This window comes from Brachycentrus maculatus, unplaced genomic scaffold, assembly GCF_059751285.1.
Source record: "Brachycentrus maculatus isolate JH-2025_06_01 unplaced genomic scaffold, ASM5975128v1 h1tg000167l, whole genome shotgun sequence".
NCBI classification, from domain to species: Eukaryota; Metazoa; Arthropoda; class Insecta; order Trichoptera; family Brachycentridae; genus Brachycentrus; species Brachycentrus maculatus.
Window position 1 is genome coordinate 611192 of NW_028280920.1, and position 19151 is coordinate 630342.

At 31.7% G+C, this 19151-nt stretch overlaps 1 protein-coding gene across 2 annotated transcripts in view; it reads left to right on the forward strand.

Annotated features, from left to right (window-relative positions):
* LOC148308386 (LIM domain transcription factor LMO4.1-like) overlaps positions 1–19151 on the forward strand; it is a 99392-nt gene that overhangs the window by 40373 nt on the left and 39868 nt on the right. The window contains exon 2 of one of the 2 annotated variants that reach the window (XM_088261837.1): positions 9794–9856. The exons of the other annotated variant lie outside the window; for it this stretch is intronic. Within the exon in view, the coding sequence (XP_088117963.1) occupies positions 9851–9856 (6 nt within the window). The 5' untranslated portion in view covers positions 9794–9850. The remainder of the gene's footprint in view (positions 1–9793; positions 9857–19151) is intronic. 2 annotated transcript variants of the gene reach the window in all.

Below are 19151 nucleotides of genomic sequence, written 5' to 3' on the forward strand. Positions count from 1 at the left end.
CGATACGTCTGATATGTCATTCCACAAAGTTAATGCCAAATCAATAAATAATACAAACAGTCTTTCATTTACATTATAAAACTAACTAACTAACTAACCATCACGCCGCTTCCCCGCAGGGGTAGGCAGAGAGAATCGAACGCCACACCACTCTGTCCTTGCAAACATTCTTTGCCTCTTCTACATTCATGCATCTCCTCATACATACCCGACGATTATTACGACTCCTGACCCGGCCGCTTTCAAGTATTTGACATACCTGATTGTGCCAAGTTTTCCTCGGTCGTCCTCTGCTTCTTTTTTCAACTACATTCGCCTCATAAATTTGTTTAACCGTTCTTTCTTCACTCATACGCTCCACATGTCCAAACCATCTCAACACACCTTTCTTACATTATATCTTGGCATTTATACAGGGAAATATGGATAGTGATATAATATTGCTATGAAATACTACTCGCGTCTCCCAGTGGGCAGAGAGGGAAGTATTCATACATCTCCCACATTCATAGAGTGCGTTCTAATTTTTCTGCCTGTGACAGGCCACGTGCATGTAACATTGTGTTTTATGGAGCATAATACTTTAAATTACGCTGTGCAAACATACATATTTTATTTCAGGAGTGCTTTCATACCCAGATTCATAACTTACATACTCATGAAGTACATACATACTTATATATTTTATATTTTAAGCTACATTAAATAATGGAAATCATGTTTTCAGGCGGGTCTCAAGTATGTATGTCAATATCCAGGATTCAGACCTTATATACAAATATAAAGAGTCTTTGCTCAATTAAAGCTTCCCCTATTCTAACATAGATGGATGTTGTGAACTTACATGTACTGCCACAAGTTAAATAAATATTAATAGTTCCAAAAATTTGAGTAGTGTGGTTGTCATTCATGGGTACAATGGTGAATTGTGACTAAGTATTAATTTACATAAGAGTTATTTTTACATTGTTTATATCTTATCACAGATGATCTAATCTAAGTATTTACAGAGCCATTATAGCCAGGGTATTTTTTTGATGGATATCTAAGTATTTACAGGGCCTATGACCTGTCATAGGCTGGTTAAGTAATCACTGAACACACGATCAACATTCACTATTCTACCCATGATGGACAACCACACTACTCCAATTTTCCACTACACAAGGCCATAAGCCCTGTAAATACCCAGACTTCTATATTCTTCTTCATCTATGTTGATATGTCAAACATGTTACTTTAAATCGTTAATATTAACTTTCTGACAGAATATACGAATCAATTAATGAGTTCAACATGCCATAGTCGTTAATTTACCTACACTTGACTCCATAGATACATTTTAAGATTTTACCCCTTGATATAAGCTTACCGTTTAGATTTTAAAATAATATTTTTTGAAATGTTTCATGCAGTTTCATCATTGATTCCCTTTGGGTGCCTATTAAGAAAAAAAAACTAGTCCAAATAAGGCCGTAACACTTCATTAACTATGCATTCCTCTTTCTTACGTATAAGTCATATTATGATGTAGTTATACCGTTTTATTATTGCAAGTTACAATTACTATTGTTATGTCTCAGCTTAATTAGTTTCCTTTCAGCTATTATTGTTTCAATCTTCTTCACATAATCACTCTACTCATTATTTCTAATTAATTTATAAACATCTCTCATTACGCCTCCTAATTAATAATTATATACGCAATCTATTGTTTACATGTTATTTGCTAAGAAGGTGTGCTAAACAATTGGTGTATTAAACTATATAAAAATAATTCTTGTTTGAAATTTGATAAAGGTGTCAGCATCAATAAGTTTATATAGTATATTTATGTAGGTTGTAAGGTTAATAAAAATACTTTTATATGAATATGTTAACCTTTTATGCTACAGTTTACAAATTGTGATCGCGATAAAACGTCAACAATTCAATTTATGTATTTTTTTTGATTCGGTATTAACTTTGTTAACCGAATTCCATGGACAGCTAGACGCACCAATGAGTCCATTCGCCAGGAACTACGCTTGGATGGCTTGTCTCTGGCCAATATCTGTACCCGACGGATTCTCCAGTTCTTTGGACACGTTGCGCGTGGCAACGAGGATAGCCTGGAACGACTAGTTGTGATCGGTAGCCTGGAGGGAAAGAGAGGGAGAGGAAAATCCCCCACACGATGGACCGATCAAATTAAGGCAGCAGCAGGCACCTCAGTGGTTGGAGCGCTACGTGCAGCGCAGTCAAGGGATAACTGGAGAAGAGTCATTGCTCCTGCAAGGGTCACAACCCTCAGCAATGAGGATTAAGACGAAGAAGAAGAATTAACTTTGTGGAATGACATGTTGATTATTTTGAAATTTCATTACACCTATCGATCATAACTGTTAGTTTTCGAAACTAGTGTGTAACGTTATAAAACTCTATAAGTCTTATAATATAAGTGCTTCATTTTTATAATAATCAATGAATATAATTAATATAATAAAAATGATCATTTATCATAAAAAAACACCTGGAAATAAACTTTCTATAAACAACCACCTTTTTAAAGATCTTTCAGTGCCTCTCTTACTCTCCCAAGGTCTTTATCCAAATATTTCAGGGGTCATCTTATATGGTCTTGTCGTGCAATATGTCCTGCTTATTGCCACTTCACTCTTGCTACGCGATCCATGATATCCACTTTTCTGGTTCTGTTCTTAATTTCCTCATTTAAAATAATAAAATACTTAACAATTTTTAAGTTTTTTCCATATAAATTTCATTTGACCAGCGACCGGATATCGTTGTAACCGACATCATCAAACTGATGATGTCGGTTAAATTGATCAAATTGATGAGGAAGAAACTATTTATATTTTTTTCACATTATATAGATTTTTATCACACTACATTTTATTTTATAAATTGCAGTTCCACCAAGAAATGTCAGTACAGAGCTTTAATCCTAATTTTATAGTTACCATAATTTCATGTAATTGTTTTGATTTATAATTTATAATTGATTTATAATTTTTTTATGTTGTGAGTGGCTCTAATGCCGATCGTTGACGCCCGCCGCTCGAGTGCGATTGTCTGCTTGTGTCGGTGAAGGAATGTAGCTGCACGCGTAGCTGTGTGGATGTGTGGGTGTGCGCTAATAAGCTGATATGTGAGTGACATTCTCCGCTCTGCTTTCTGCCTGATTACCGTCCGTCACCCCCACTCGTCCCCACCCCGCGCCCTTAATTCACTTGACACGCTAGTGGGCTCTAATATGATATATTCATTTTAAAACGCGGTTAATTTACAGGGGGTCTCAGCGCACTACGCGACTCCGATCGTCAAAAGTTCGCTGCGAAACGTATTCGTTTTATTCGCCCTTTTTATACTTTTTTACACGATTTACATATAAAAGTAATACAAGCAACTCACAAAAAATAGTCAGCGATCGATAAGCGAATTTTTGTTTAAATGCAGTAAATCTGAAAATTTTGATAGAAATATTACACAGACACTGGAAGTCACAAGTGATTAAATTCAAATAAATTAATTCAATAATTAACATGTAAATATGTACATGATTCACTTACATTTAAGGCGTATTAAACACAAATTACAAACCAAGTAAAACCATTATTGTTAAAGTTATTGCAGATTCCCGCTTAGGAGTACCCGTCAGACACATGGAACAGATCAATATCCGTCGAAATATGAAAGCGATGTCCTTTTATTTGTATATGTTAAGGTTTAAAAAAAATGCAAAAAAACTCCTCAATGGAGGAAAACCACATTTGTGAAGAATTATTTGGATATACTCGAAATGCGTATATCCAAACACATGTGAACATTATTTTTATTTATATAGATTGTATACTTAATTGTGAGTTTTTCATACATTAAAAAAAATACTTCCTTTACCTACTTAGTCCATACAGGTGTTTATAATTTGCTCCCTGTACACGTTATGATATTGTCCCCCTACGACTGCAGAACACAGCACTTTGATAATGCGTTTGCATGCGCATGGCACTTGTTGGTAATTAAATCTCTCCAAATGTTGAGTGGGAGGGCCGCTACTTCTTGCGGGTCGCTAGCCGCCAGTCGCTCAATTATTATCAAAGTAAACACTCACTGCTCGCAGCTAGGAGCAAAAATGCCGGAATAATGCGAGAGCATTATGCCACTGAGCCCCGAGATATATCACAAACAAGACTGTTTTTTTTCTGCAATACGTTATATTCATTTCACTATCAAACTAGTTATGTAAAATCAAAATATAAAATTAATTAAGAACGAGGACGGCCGAAAAATATTTGGCACGACCAAATCAATCATAACCTATAATATTCTTCTAACCTTTGTCCGCACTCAATGGTGTATAGGGCACTGCATCGTATAGCAGCAGTGTTCTCTTCCAAATCTACCAAATCAATAATAACCTAAAATATCGACCAAATTACAAAGAGCACTAATAGATTCCTACAATCTGATTATAAACATTTATTTGGAAGGAAGTATGGTAAAGTATATAAATATATAAAGTAGTTGCCTAATTAATATAGCAGTGATTTCCAAGTTATGTTTTTTTTATGTTCCAGCACTATCTACCCTCTGTTTGAAAACAGCTATATGAGGTATCAAACGTTTTGACCAATATCACTAGTCCGTTTTTGGTTGTTTGTAAGATATAACTTTTTAGCAATAAGCTCGCCAATGTACATTGACTTTCTGTAGGTACTTGAAGTTTAAATAAATAAATAAATAATAAAAAATTGCAAGAATTGAATACGCGACGCTAGTTTCTAATCCATGTCACTGCTCGTCAACCTCTGTTATTCAATTTTGAATTAGTAAAATTAAAAGTGAGAAATTCTTGTTCTTAAACATTTTAAGACAACTTTGTAAATTCAAATAAACATATTATTTTTTGACATCTCATCAAAGATGAAGAAGAATATGGAAGTCTGGGCATTTACGGGGCTGACGACCGTCATAGGCTGGTTTAAGTGATCACTTTACACACGTGTAACATTCACCAATTCTACCCATTATTGACAACCACGCTACTCAAATTCTTGGAAGTTCTATATATTTGAACCAATTTAGAAACCTTGTTCTTGAATCACTAGAACTTCACTCGAGACATCTATTGGTGAGATGGAAAGAAGCTTTTTACTAAGCAGAAACTCTTATATTAGTATGTGAGGTCCGAATCCTGGATTTCAATCACACACATGAGAAACGCCAGAAAATACAATTTTCATTTTTATTACTTAAGCTTATAATTGTCTGGTCAAATAAATAATTTAAACCACAAAGTTAACAATGCTTTTCATTTACAAAATATTTTATTTCTTATTAAAATTTAAAACAATAATACACAATTTATCACATTCTTGTTCTTATACATTTAAAGACAAGTTTGTAAGTTCAAATAAACAAGTTCTTTATAATTAATATAGAAGTGGAAGTTTTAAACCGCGATTTCGGTAGAGCATTTTTCGTGCTGCGGTTAATTATATGGTAGTTTGAGGGAACACCGACGTATTGGACCAATTAATAATAGGAAACATAACTTAATTATGTAACCACCATTAAATTAATGAACTTAGTATTTCCGTTAAATTTTGGGGAATAACTAAATAAATCCTAATAATTTTTCCTTATATGATTCAACTTAAGTTTAGAGAATCTAATCTACTACTACTAACGAACCACCGTTTCTCTGCAGGTGTAGGCAGAGATAATCTTCTGTCATGACATACACTCCTTGCTTTGTTCAGATCCATACATCTCGTCATACATGCTTTCAGATTCGTTGGCTTTTGCACCACCAAATTTTAGGTCTGATTGATCTGGTTGTGCTAACTCTTTTTCGGCCATCCTCGTTCTGTTGTCCTATTTACATTTGCCAGTTATGATTTATTAGTCATTCTCTCGTTATCTATTAGTTCCATATGTTCATACCACTTCAAAGAAATCTTCTCAATCTTATTAATTAACCCTAGTTCATCCATACATTCCTTTCTAATATCGTCGTTTTTAATTCTGTCATACAATGATTTTCCACAGATTCGTTTGAGGGAACGCATTTCGACGTTGTTCAATTATAAACCATGGTTTGGCTTCCATGGACATATCTTTATTTGCAATCACTCTGTTCAAAGTTACCATTTGTGGAGGTCCACACCAAAACGTTACATTTCCATTATAAATGATTTTAAGTAATCAGGAATTCTAGTTTGTAAAATTGTTACGTTTTGGTGTGATTTAATGATTTTATATTGGTTTAACACAGGATTGGTAACGTTTTGTCGCAATTTTAATTAAGATTTCTATAAAATACAGTAAACAGAACAGATTTTCTTTGAAATGATTTTTTGTGTAATATCGGATATGTAATTTTTGGTGAGGATCTCCACATTTATTCGCTTAACGAGTAAGATTCTGGAACGAATTATGCTCGTTGTGAGAGGTTCTACTATACATTATAACATGTTAAGTGACAGTTTAATTTAGAAAAGTTGGAAAATTCTTGTATAATTCACACTACTGTAGTATAATTATATTGACTTAATTTAATTAACAAAATGATGTAATATTTATAAACGGACACGTTATGAAAATAACCGTTGTTAGAACTACGTTGTTGGAATTTTAATCAAAGGGATGGCTTATTACGCCTTATTTTGAAAGCTGTTTTTACAGCCGACATAAATTACGGGACAAATGTGTTTTTTTTGTAGCAATATAATTTATTTTCCTCCAGTAGCCGCGGAAGTGAGGCGTTGAATATGAAAATATCAGAATGCGTGTTTGGTCAGAACTCAGGTTACTAGAAGCTCGTCGTAATGAATCGCTTCGTGTTGCTATGTAAATGAAGAAAGGGATATACTATCCTTGATATTTATTAATTAATTAACTCTTCAAGTGGAGGGGGCGAATGCTTTTCATACTCCGACCATACATTGACTGCGAGTGTCAGCCACCGGTGGCCGACACGAGCTATTTCAATTATATGGATGATTATTAAATTATATAGAAGGCTGCCACTTTGTACCTTATATTGTTAATATAAGTCAATATCAGGTACAAAGTGTCTCCCACCGGTGGCCGATAAAAGGCATTTCAATCGCGTCTTCATTGTCTGTCATTGACAGTCAATGTGTTAAGCATACAAACTGATGGTGAATAACTCGCAATATTTTTAAACGAGCTTTATCCAGTTACGCGTTGCTGTGGCTCAGTCTGAATAAAGGAAAATAAAAGAAAATAGTAATTAAACATTTCAAGTATGTTTCATTTTACAATGCTTGTGCAGCATTGAAAATGTAAGTGACAGCAGCTGTTAAGAAGCACCCTACCCGCCAAGATCAATTTTTAGTTATGTTACTGTTACGTTCAACAGATGGCGCTGCCATGTTGATAAAATACTTTAATTCTCTAATATTTGTCTACCCCTGAGGTGATGTGGCGTGGTAGTTAGTTAGTTATTTTAGTTGGTTAGTTTTCGCTAAAGTCGTATTTGTTTTTTTTTTCTAATATCCTAAAATAATATTTGCTATAAGTATATTCATTATGTTTTTTCATTATTTATGATATTCTTGGTAAGCTTTCTGCTACAGAGTGGCGTGGAGTTCTTGCGCCTCTGCCTACTCGTGCGGGAAAGTGGTACGGTGGTTAGTTTAAAAATAATACCGATGTTTGTGATACCTGTCGAGTACGTTATCTAAAAATAAATTGATTGCGTAAAATTGTCTGCCAATAATGGAAATCGGTAATCTGTTTGATAAAATTGCCATAAAACGGTATAAATATACTTTTCTTCGGTTCACTCTTTCGGAAAATGAGAGCAGTAACGTAATAGAATCATAAAAACGGCCAACGGACTAACGCAATGCACGACCATTTTTCCCGATTTCACTTCAATTATTACACCCGTGTAATCTGCGCAGTACAAAGCAGGTGAAACAGCAGTTAAATACGTCATAGAAATCAGCGTTGTGACATTCACAATGGGACCCAATCACGCGGAATCAATTTCACGCCACTTTTCTGTCATTTTGTGAAAATTTACCATTTCGAAAGGTCACGACAAACGAGTCGGCTTAGAATCACAAGTAGTGCGGTGAAATTAGGTACCCCGTGTGAAACGTGCCTTAATTTGCTGATACACGTTGTCTTTAGCGAATGTTTGACAATAAAATAAACAATTTATTAAGTAATTATGGCTACTAACTAACCATCACGCCGCTTACGCAGGGGTAGGCAGAGAAAATAGAACGCCACACCAATCTGTCTTTGCTTACAATCATTTCCTCTTTCACATTCATACATCTCCTCATACACATACGACGATTATTTCGACTCCTCACCTGACTCCTGACCTGACCACTTTCAAGTATGTATTTGAAATTCTTGATTCTAATAACTTTTTATCGGTCTTCGTCTGCTCCTATATCTGAGTACATTCGCCTCATAAATCTCGTCAGTCGTACGTTATTCCCTTTTTTTTATTTTTGGTTTTGTATTCACGACTTAATCATTTTGTATTTTTTTTTTCAATCGCTCATTGAAGGGTTTATTTTTTTTATTTTTCTCAATGATGTGTTATTCAAATAGAGTTCGAATTCATGATTTATGAGTTTTAGATATGAAATTCAGTCATTTTTGAATCCCTGGAAATTGTTATAATAATTACGTGGCTAACCTAACCCTTTCCATGCGGTGAGTCGCCATTACGGCTATTGATATAATGGCACTACTATTACAGTGATCAATAATTTATGAAGTATCTCATTGTTGGAAATGATACCACTAACTGTTAACAATACCCATTTTAATGTAAAATAAATGTGAAACGAACTCCCTCTCTAAACACAAGTATCTACTTTATTAGAGAGGTAGAAACGTTATATATAAGATGTTCTGTATATTTACCTATTTTGTATTTCAAAAATGTATTTTTGTAAAAAAAAAAAAAAAAAAAGTGAACAGCTCAAATTATTATAAACGCCGTTTTGGTATTTCTATCAACCCGGGGTTCAAACTAACACGTTACTAGAATTTTCACTATTTTCAATTGTGCTAATTTTTTTTCACATTTTCGAGATCTTTGTTTGACTGAGGAAAGCTTTTATTAAGCAGAGACTCTTTTAATTGTATGTAAGGTTCGAATCCTGGATTATATTCACATACTGAGAACCGCCTGAAAACTTGATTGATTTTTTTTTATGTGGCTTATAATTTCACCAATTTATTTACAATATTTTCAGTGTGTCCAAATACTTGTTCACAAATCTAAATTTTCTCCATCTCATTCGTCTCATTTTTGACATCTTAACATAGATGAACAAAACATAAAAGTATGGGTATTTACAGGGCTTATGACCAGTCATAGGCTGGTTAAATGATCACTTACGCACGTGCAACATTCACCATTCTACCCATGATTGACAACTACACTACTCATTTTTTTTAATGTGCTGAATATATCATTAATCTCGTGACACAGTATGAGATAAATAATACATAAATCTTGGACATATGTACAGCATTGCATTCTTTCCTTATTTCACCATTCAAACAACTGTCATACATCGTTTTTTGGTATATTCATCTGAGAGATCGCATTTCGACTGCATTCTGTCTACTTTCATTCTTCTTTTGCCAACACCATGCTGTCCCAACGTTTCCCCTTATCTTCCATTCACTGCTTTTGTTGAAAACTGCATTGCATTATGAATTTTTAAACATTATGCTTTAAATGTAAAATATTAGAATTATAATATATATTTTTTGTTTCAGGTAGGCACCGAGATACAACAATAACATTACATTTAATCGCAAACTATTTGACCAGTAGACCATGACGGTAAGTTACTTAAAATTACGTTTATTTTTAAAGACAAATTGTTACCTTGTTGACGGATACCTACAAAGAATTTTATTTTAATAATAGATTTAAATGTGAAATGATCTTCTTATATAAACTTGAATTATTACACATGATTTAATATATTTAATAGTTTAAATGTATTTTTACACATTTTATAACGTAAGATATCGCTTCGATAATTAAGTAAATAATGATGTAGCAGAATCCTATCTCGATTTATCTCCAATATTAATATTTATATTTTTATACTTAAAAAATAGCTAAATATTTTATTATTTTACTTCATTTGGTGTTTTTTTCGCCTAATGTTTTTATTTTTTATCGTACCTGCTAATAATATAAAACTATTTTTAGTAAACACATATAAATATAGCTGACTAAGTGTAGCGCCCATCGCATAGTCAAGCCGGAATGAATAATTATTATTAAAATCTTTTTAAATAAAAAAAGACTGTGTTTGCTCAAAAGTGCTCGTTTGTTCAAAATCTTAAATCTTCTAAAGTTATTCACCAATTTTTACAACACGTTGCATTCGAATTCGCCTGGTATTATGCATTCACATGTGTTTAGCTATATTGTATAAAATATTTTTTTAAAACATTTTTTGGCGACGTCATCTGTTAAACGTAACAGCAACACACGCAAAACTAAACATTGCTCATGGCCAACAGCTTGCTTCTTGACAGCCGCTGTCACCTAGCATTTTTAATGTTTTCGCTTGTATTGTTTCATAAAATTTTCAACTTAATTTTTTAATTTCTATTTTCTTTCTTTTCCATTTAACCAGACTGAGCTAGTGATAAAGTATTTTTAAACCATAAAAACCTAAATTCTTACATATTAAATATTTTCAATTTGTCGATATTTTAATATATAATTTTTTTTAATTAATAAAATATGTCAAAAATAAAATAAAACTTACATTTGGGAGACATAATTTAAAAAATATGTTTAAGGCTTGTGACTGCCATATTAGAAATATTTTTAAAATTTTATTTTAGCTAGTTATTAAATAAATTGTTAATACATGTATCTAGATGGTACAGAATAGTTACGTGTTTCAGGTTAAAATCCATAAATCTTTCCATTATAACAATTTGCGTGACAAACCGCTGTATAAAAGCTTTTAAAATTAGGTGGTCTCATTAGGATTTAATTAAATTTAAGTACATTGTTTTAAAACGTGTGTCTGAGTACATAAATCAATTATTTGTCTCACGTTATTAATCAAGTCCTTCCTCGTGATTTATGTGTATTTATTTTTTCCTGTATTAAAAATATCATGATAATGTCAGTGTCTACCAAGCTCCCTTGCCTAACCGTCAAAATATTTTGAATTTTGTTAAGTAGATAGTGTTTTAGTATTAATCAGTCTTGATAAAGAAGCGGTCAGCTTCGAAACCGGTAGACATTATAATTAAGTTATAATAAAATAAAAATTGCAGATTTTTTAAAGAGTATTAGCTATCTCATTCGTTATCTTAATTTATTAAATAAGTACAGTATTACGAAAAAAAACTTCAATAAACAGTAACCCAAGAAAAGTACATAAAAAATATTGCTTTTTAGCATGATGCCCTCCAATGTACCAACTTATTTATTTTCTGTATACGAAGTTTAAATAAATAAATAAAATAAATATAGTAAATTAAAAACAAAGTTACATTTTAATTATAAAATGGAAAATCACAAAGTAAGTGTTTAAATATAAATTATATCTTTTTTAAATTTAAATTTCTCTACGTAAATACCACTATTTCTTAAAATCTATTATTACACGCGTTTCAATGCATTTGGCATCATTTTCAAACACCGTTTAACGCATTGATACTTGAATAGAATGATCACCTTGCCTTTATGAAATTAACGATTAAGATAATACTACCTCAGTACGATCCAGTACCCTGTGCGCCATGCAGTGCAGATATGGGTAAGAAAAATAATTATATAAATATTTAGCGTTTTCACTTTAACTTAATATATTAAGAAAATAAATCGTACAATATGTTTGTAAATTTAAAAAAAAGGCGTGTCATGCTTTCTAAGAATCATTAACAATGGCTTCTTGAGCATATTTTATGTTTTGTGTAAAAAAGTGGAACGTTCCAGCATATTTTGTGAAACGTAAATATAGGATGCTGTGTTTTCAACGTTTGAAGACTTTATGCAATTAGGCACATCGCACATCGCAGACGTTCCGTTTCGACGACAGTAAAAACATCGTCACTCGTTTGCCGCTTAAGAAAAACATAAACTAAACTTCACAAGTTCATGAAACCAGATTATAGTTCACATTTCTATATGCGTTTGATACCAAATTGTCACTCTTATTTATGGTACAGCGGGAAAATATTATTTTAATAATCAAAATCTCTGTTTGAAAACAAAAAAGGGTAATATTCTCAAGATTTTTAACATTTCAAGCATTTACTTTGTGGTTATTCAGTTTTACATTTTTTTTCAATAATGTAAGTAACTCACTGAGATGTTCGACAATGAGACAATCGACTAAAACGCATGTGATTAACATTTTGCGTACTTGTAAGTATGTGAATAATAGTACGGTAGTGACTTGTAGTACTGTTTGCTTGCTGGTGTAGGGATTGTCCTGACGAAGAAATGGGCACGTCTCGAAGAGATGGTTACGTCATAGACGAAAATCTCGGTTAGCTGTTATATACTAACATTACTAACATTTTTGTAAAAAAAGTAAAAAAGGAAAATTTTATATTTTGCTTAAATAACTAACCTTTAATTTAAACATGAAAAAGATACTGGTTAAATTTAAACATTATTTATCTCAATAAATATATCAAAATTATATTACTTTACAAATTAAATAAAATTGAAAAATTAACTTTTAAGTGGGTAAATTTATGTATTTATGTAGATAGTAAAGTTACATATTTTTTTAGCGTACTAGGTATCTCGTTCGTTATCTTAATTAATTAAATATTATTGAAAAAGTATTATGAAAAATATACTATTTCTTTAATAGAAATGAAATGTTTTTTTTTTGATATTTTAAAAATTTGAATTTTATTTATATTTTAAATTGAATAAAATTTGTTTATATTAATAAAAATTAAATTAATATTTTTTATTTAAAAAAAATAGTACCCAAGAAAAAAAAAATCGATTGTGTATTAATTCATAATAAAATAATACGAGTTAATACGATAATTTATAACCAAATATCTGAACCCAGCCAGGTGTTCTCTGGCTGGTTTTATATTATGGGAGATATTTCTAATATGTATAATTTCTCAACACTTGCGAAGAAATAAAAATATTTAAAATCTATAAAACAACAAAACATTGAAAATGCATAGTGGCAGCATGTATCAAGAAGCATGCTCTCTGCCATGAAAAATATTTAATATTTCGTGTGATGCTGTTATGTTCAACAGATGGTGCTGCCTATGCAGTAAAAAAACAATTTAAAAAAATACCTTTTTTAACATTTTCGTCTCTTACATTTTTATTTATATCAATGCAACGTTGTGCCAAATTTCATGTCAATCAAGATTCAACATTTCGATCAAAGGAACTTTATTTATTATATATAGATTCGTAAGTAACGAAGTTTTTGTCCGCCTCCGTAGTGTAATGGTCAGCACGCTCGGCTACCGTTCTGGAGGTCCTGGGTTCGATTCCCAGGGGGGGTAAAATAAATATAAGTGATTTTTTCACTGTAATATTTATTTAATATTACCCTGGACTGGTACCTGAAGCGGAGGGCTGAACACCTTTCCTTCATGTGTATACGATCAAGATAACACTGCGTTTATATGAAGCAGTGCCCTATGCACCATTTGGTGCGGATAAGGGTTTGTAAGTAACGAATTTGTAAATGGCCAAGAATCAGAGGATATTTTCTATTTTAGTTCAGTTACAAAATCTGTATATCATAGTTGACTCCTTACTTAGTTATTTCAATATTTAAATAAACAAAGCAAGCGTCCGTCAACCAATTAAATAAAATGTAAATATGGAATATATCTAGAAAAAACATCAATTATACACCTTTTTAAAGAAAACAATCACTTAAAACTAGAAACAAACATATCCCAGAATTATAAAAATAATTTTAAAATATCCAAATGTAACAAAAACAGTTGGTACTAACCAAATTACAAATACTTAGGAATAAAACATTTCATCTGTCTTAAGAAACAAAAAATATAAAAGACACAAACACTCTAAAAAATAAGCTTGACGAACACTACAAAGATATACAGACTATACAATAGAAAACTAAACAAGATAACTCCCTCGTAACGCATAAAAATATATGTTCCCTGGGGAACAGGTATTACTGGTAATATTAAAAAAATGTAATAACATGATACTATCAACAAAAACAAAAATAAGAAAAACGTCCCTCTCCAAGCACAAGAGCTCAGTCTCTTTTTGCGAGGCCCAGCGCAAATAAAATAATATAATTGTATCAAGTAGAAATGTATAGAAATTGTATAAAAATGTAACTTTATTAAATAAATAAATAAATAAAAATAAAAAAAATGTTGAAATTAAAATGTAACTTTGTTTTAAAATATATATTATTACAAAATAACTATAAATAACTAGTATTACTTTGTTTTAAAATCACTATAAATAAACACTTTAAAGTGATTTTAAAACAGACCAGTCTGATGATGTCGGTAACGACGAAACCCGGTCGCTGGTCAAATAAAAATAAAGTGGAAAAGCTAAAAATATTGGTTTTAATCTAATAATATATTAAAATGCAATTCCATCACGAAGTGTCAGTGGATAATATAAATCTATTACAAAGTTACATTTTAATTAAAAAATGGAAAACCACAAAGTTAGTGCTTCAAATATAAATTATAAATAAATGTTAGTTTTACTTGGGTGTTTTTTTCTTTGAACAAAGGAAACTCTTAGTACTCGTGGCTTTAGCTTTTTAAAATGTCTAACGAAACCATTTAAACTCCATATAATAATGTAACTCATTGCGAAACACGTGTTGAATGTTCCGCGTCTAGGAGGGAGCCAGTTGTACATCTTTTGATATTGTTTCTTCTGTTTATTAGTGCTGTGCGTTGTGCGATGTCCGGTTTTGTAAAGGAACCGGAATATTTACCCTATTGAAAATAGATCAAAGAAAGCAAGCTCAAAAGAAAAACAGCAAATGAAGTTGTTCCACGAGGATGTAGAAATATCATTAAATAGCGGATATACTATATAATTTAATAAATCGAAATTATTTTGACTTATTTCTGAATCTTTTTAAATAAAAAAATAATCCCTTACCGCACCTCAATGGTGCATAGGGCACTGTGTTATATAAATGCAGTGTTATGTTGATCGTTTACACATCACAAGGAATCACAAGGAAAGGTGATCAGCCTTCCGCTTCAGGTACCAGTCCATGGTAATATTGAATAAATATTACAGTGAAAATATCACTTATATTTATTTTCCCCCCTTGGAATCGAACCCGGGACCTCCAGAACGGTAGCCGAGCGTGCTGACCATTACACTACGGAGGCGGACGTATTGCAAAACATAATAAATTAATTCAATCTTAGAAAGGAGGCAAGGATGCCAATAAAGATGTAAAGAGTGTGGCGTTCTATTATCTGTGCCTAATCCTGAGAAAGCGGTGTGATAGTTAGTTAGTTAGTCATAGTTATAAATAAATAACAATAGAAAATCGTCTGATATGTTTTTTCCGTTTTAAATTGATTCTTAAAATTGAGGGGGGTTTTGTACAGTACATAAAAACATTATCAGTTTAAGTGATTCTAAATAATGAATATTTTACGTTAAAAGGATTCTCAAATAAGTCAGAATATAATTTTCTATTTCCACGTAATGTAATGAATAAGAGATCAGACATCAAAAAATAATTATGAATGATACCATTGACAGACATAACATCCGTTGTCCTGGGTAGACGTCGTTCCAGTATTTTTAATGAGTTGTTTTAGGTCTGGGATGTTCGTCAGCGCGCAGCTATCGGAATGTGTTTTTCAAATTTATGTTATCATATTCCCATGAGGAGATTATCTAAGTTGACGAACAAACCGCCATCTGGTGGCAAATGCTGTCACCAGCCATCGTTATTGCAATTAGCACTTTTTATCTCGTATTCTGTTCCTCAAGAACTCGGGTTCCAGCACTTCTTCAAGTATAAGATGACCCAAATTTTATGGCACTTAAGAAAAAGAAAAATGTTTTTATTAATTGATTGGGTAATAACTTTCTTCTCCCGTATCAGCATCAAATGGTACATAAGGCATTGAATCTCATTAATACAATGTTGAATTGATTGTAAATTACTTAAAGGCAAGATGATCTGTCCTGCGCTTCCTATACCAGTCCAGAGTAATATTATGTAAATATCATACTGAACTAATAATAATAAAAGTGATTTACAAAGAGTCATTTCTGTAAAATTCTATGTTAAGGGCACTTCACTGTGATAATGACTTATATAATATTTTGAACCCTCCCTAGGAATGGAACCTGGGACCATCAGTATAGTTAACAAACACGCTAACCATTACACTACAAAGGCGGCCAAATAATATCTTTGGGGTAGACTTTATATATTTTATTCAACATGACTTATATATTTTATAACAACTAAAGTAATACATTTTAATTTATTTCAATGATAACAATATTATGATTATGATTTTTATTAGAGAAAAAATTAAAAACGTATTTATCTTACACTATCACAGCAGTCGCTTTGTGGTAAAATCTTAAATGAAATATAGTGATTTTGCCTTCATTTTTTGAAAAAATCATGTCAGTTTTTCAACATATAATTTAAAATGTATTTAAACATATGATATCACCTAAAATTTAATAAATATATTAAATTTAAGAGTTTGTTCTCTATATACCTACAAGTTTGCCATTAAATGGTGAAGTTCTATGGATAGGATTGGTAAATTTATGAATATTTTAATTAAATCCATATGTTTTTTGGGTATCCGAATTTTGAGTCATCGTGTACATCTAAAATACTACCTAATGCCTGTGTTTATTTTACGAGACACTTCACAGTTAATTTGTGCACATTATGCTAATGTACAAACTCGACTCATTTCACACCTAACAAAAAATATGATAAAATGAAAAAGTATTTGAACCAAAAATAATTATATAATATTCATATTGGCATGAAATGTTTACTTTTCTGCATACAAATTGTAATATTGAATATCGTTTATCTAAAAATTAGATATTCGAGTATAGTCAAAATGTGTGAATATAGGAATATTCAGAAATAATTTTGATTGTAACTTTTTAAACTCATTGTCTTTCTTTGGCACCATGAACAAAAAGATTTTTATGTTAAATAATATATTTGTAACTAAATTATTATTATTAAAAAAGTGAATCAGACCGTTTTTCTTTGTATACGTGGAATAATAATCCACAGTAAGAAGGACAAGGTTATGAGCAAAAACGTAATATTTTTTAAGGAAAAAAATACCTTTATTCTAATCCTTGTGTTACCTACGTGTATTCTATTAATTTTTTTTGTTGTTGCATTTTTACTTGCTAGCTACATATATATTTTATTAAATAAATAATAAAACAAGTATAAATAAGATTAATAATGTAAAAATTAAAAATCATGTAAAAGTTTTATGAAACTCCATATAAAAATAAGATATTATTTGTAAATAAAATTATGTGAAGGCGACGTGATTATCGTACGCTCCACACTTTTAGGAACTAGGGGTGAGATATATTTATAGGGAAAAGTGACGTAAGTGAAGGAGCATAAAGTGAAGGTCTAAGCCGCAAGGATTTTCTTTCTCTTATTTCATAGACGTGTCACGTTTATTAGGCACATTTTGTTACATGAAAGAGAAGAAAGATATATCATGGAGAGAATGAGAAAGAGAGCTATATATCCCGACGCCACGGGAGTGGATAAAAAGAAAGAGTATATACAACGATACAAAGAGATAGATTAAGTTGTTGATGTGCACTTCGGATGCTATATATGAACAGCGAGGTACAAACGTTCTGTATGTAATATTTAACATTGTGTTTTGTGATTATTTGAGCTTTTTACATGTTATCTCTAATATATCGAATCACGGACAAATATTTTATAATTTATTTATAATCAGTATTACCAATTGAAGAACAAATCAATGACAGTGTAAATATTAAATAAACATAATTTTTTTGGCAAAATTTTTGTATTGTTGTATTTCGTTTGTCTCTCACACTAAATATGGTATCTATTTTTCTTAATTTTTTTAGGAAGTTTCACTTCTATCACGTGTACGGTATTGCACACTCGATTTATCGTTTTATTTGTGGTGGTAAAATAATATTTATTCACAAGGCAGGGCGCGTGTAAGATCTTCGCAAGTCGTTTAGACTAATTTTGTTGTTGTTACTGTCAAACTGATTCTTAATCATATTCCTGTTTCGGTCGCTCCCATTAGCGGGGCTGCGCTAGGGAGGGAGACGCAACGCAGTATCGGCGGCACTCTCCGTGTCGCACTAAACGAGTGTGGCGAGCAGCTCGCATAATGCTGAGTACACGACGCGCCAGTGACAGCGTGTTGACTTATTGTCGCAGTTATTTATGGCTCCGGGTACTTGGCAAATAGTCTTAATTCTTCTTCTTCCCTTCTGACAACACTAATAATATCGTTTACTAACCACAACACCTTCAATACAATGGTATACGGTCGAGTTTCTTTTTTTTTTTTTAATTTTTGATTATAAAGATCGCTTATCTTGCCTAATATGGCCTGTCTTTTCAATCTTCTAGAATAACTTTTTTTGAATTTCTTGAATTTCTTGACAACCGACTTCCTTCTACGGTAATAATATAATTTTCTACTCAAAACATTTTAAAATAATAGTATACGATCAAGTTCTATCTTTTTCGTTATAATTTTGTTCCAAATTTAATACGAAAAAGATAGAACTTGTACACAACGGTACACAACGGAGTCCTGGTTCCGACCCTGATGTATGGAAGTGAAACATGGAGTTGGCAAAAGAAGGATGAAATTAGACTGAATACAGTCGAAATGCGATCTCTCAGAAAAATGTTCGACAAAACGCTGTATGATAGATGTTCGAATAGTGAAATAAGGTAGGAATGCAAAGCTGAGACAAGCATTATCGATAAAATTAAGAAAGGTATATTGAGATGGTTTGGACATGTAGAACGAATGAGTGAGGAAAGAACTGTAAAACAAATTTATGATGCGAATGTGATTGGTAAAAGGAGCAGAGGAAGACCGAAAAA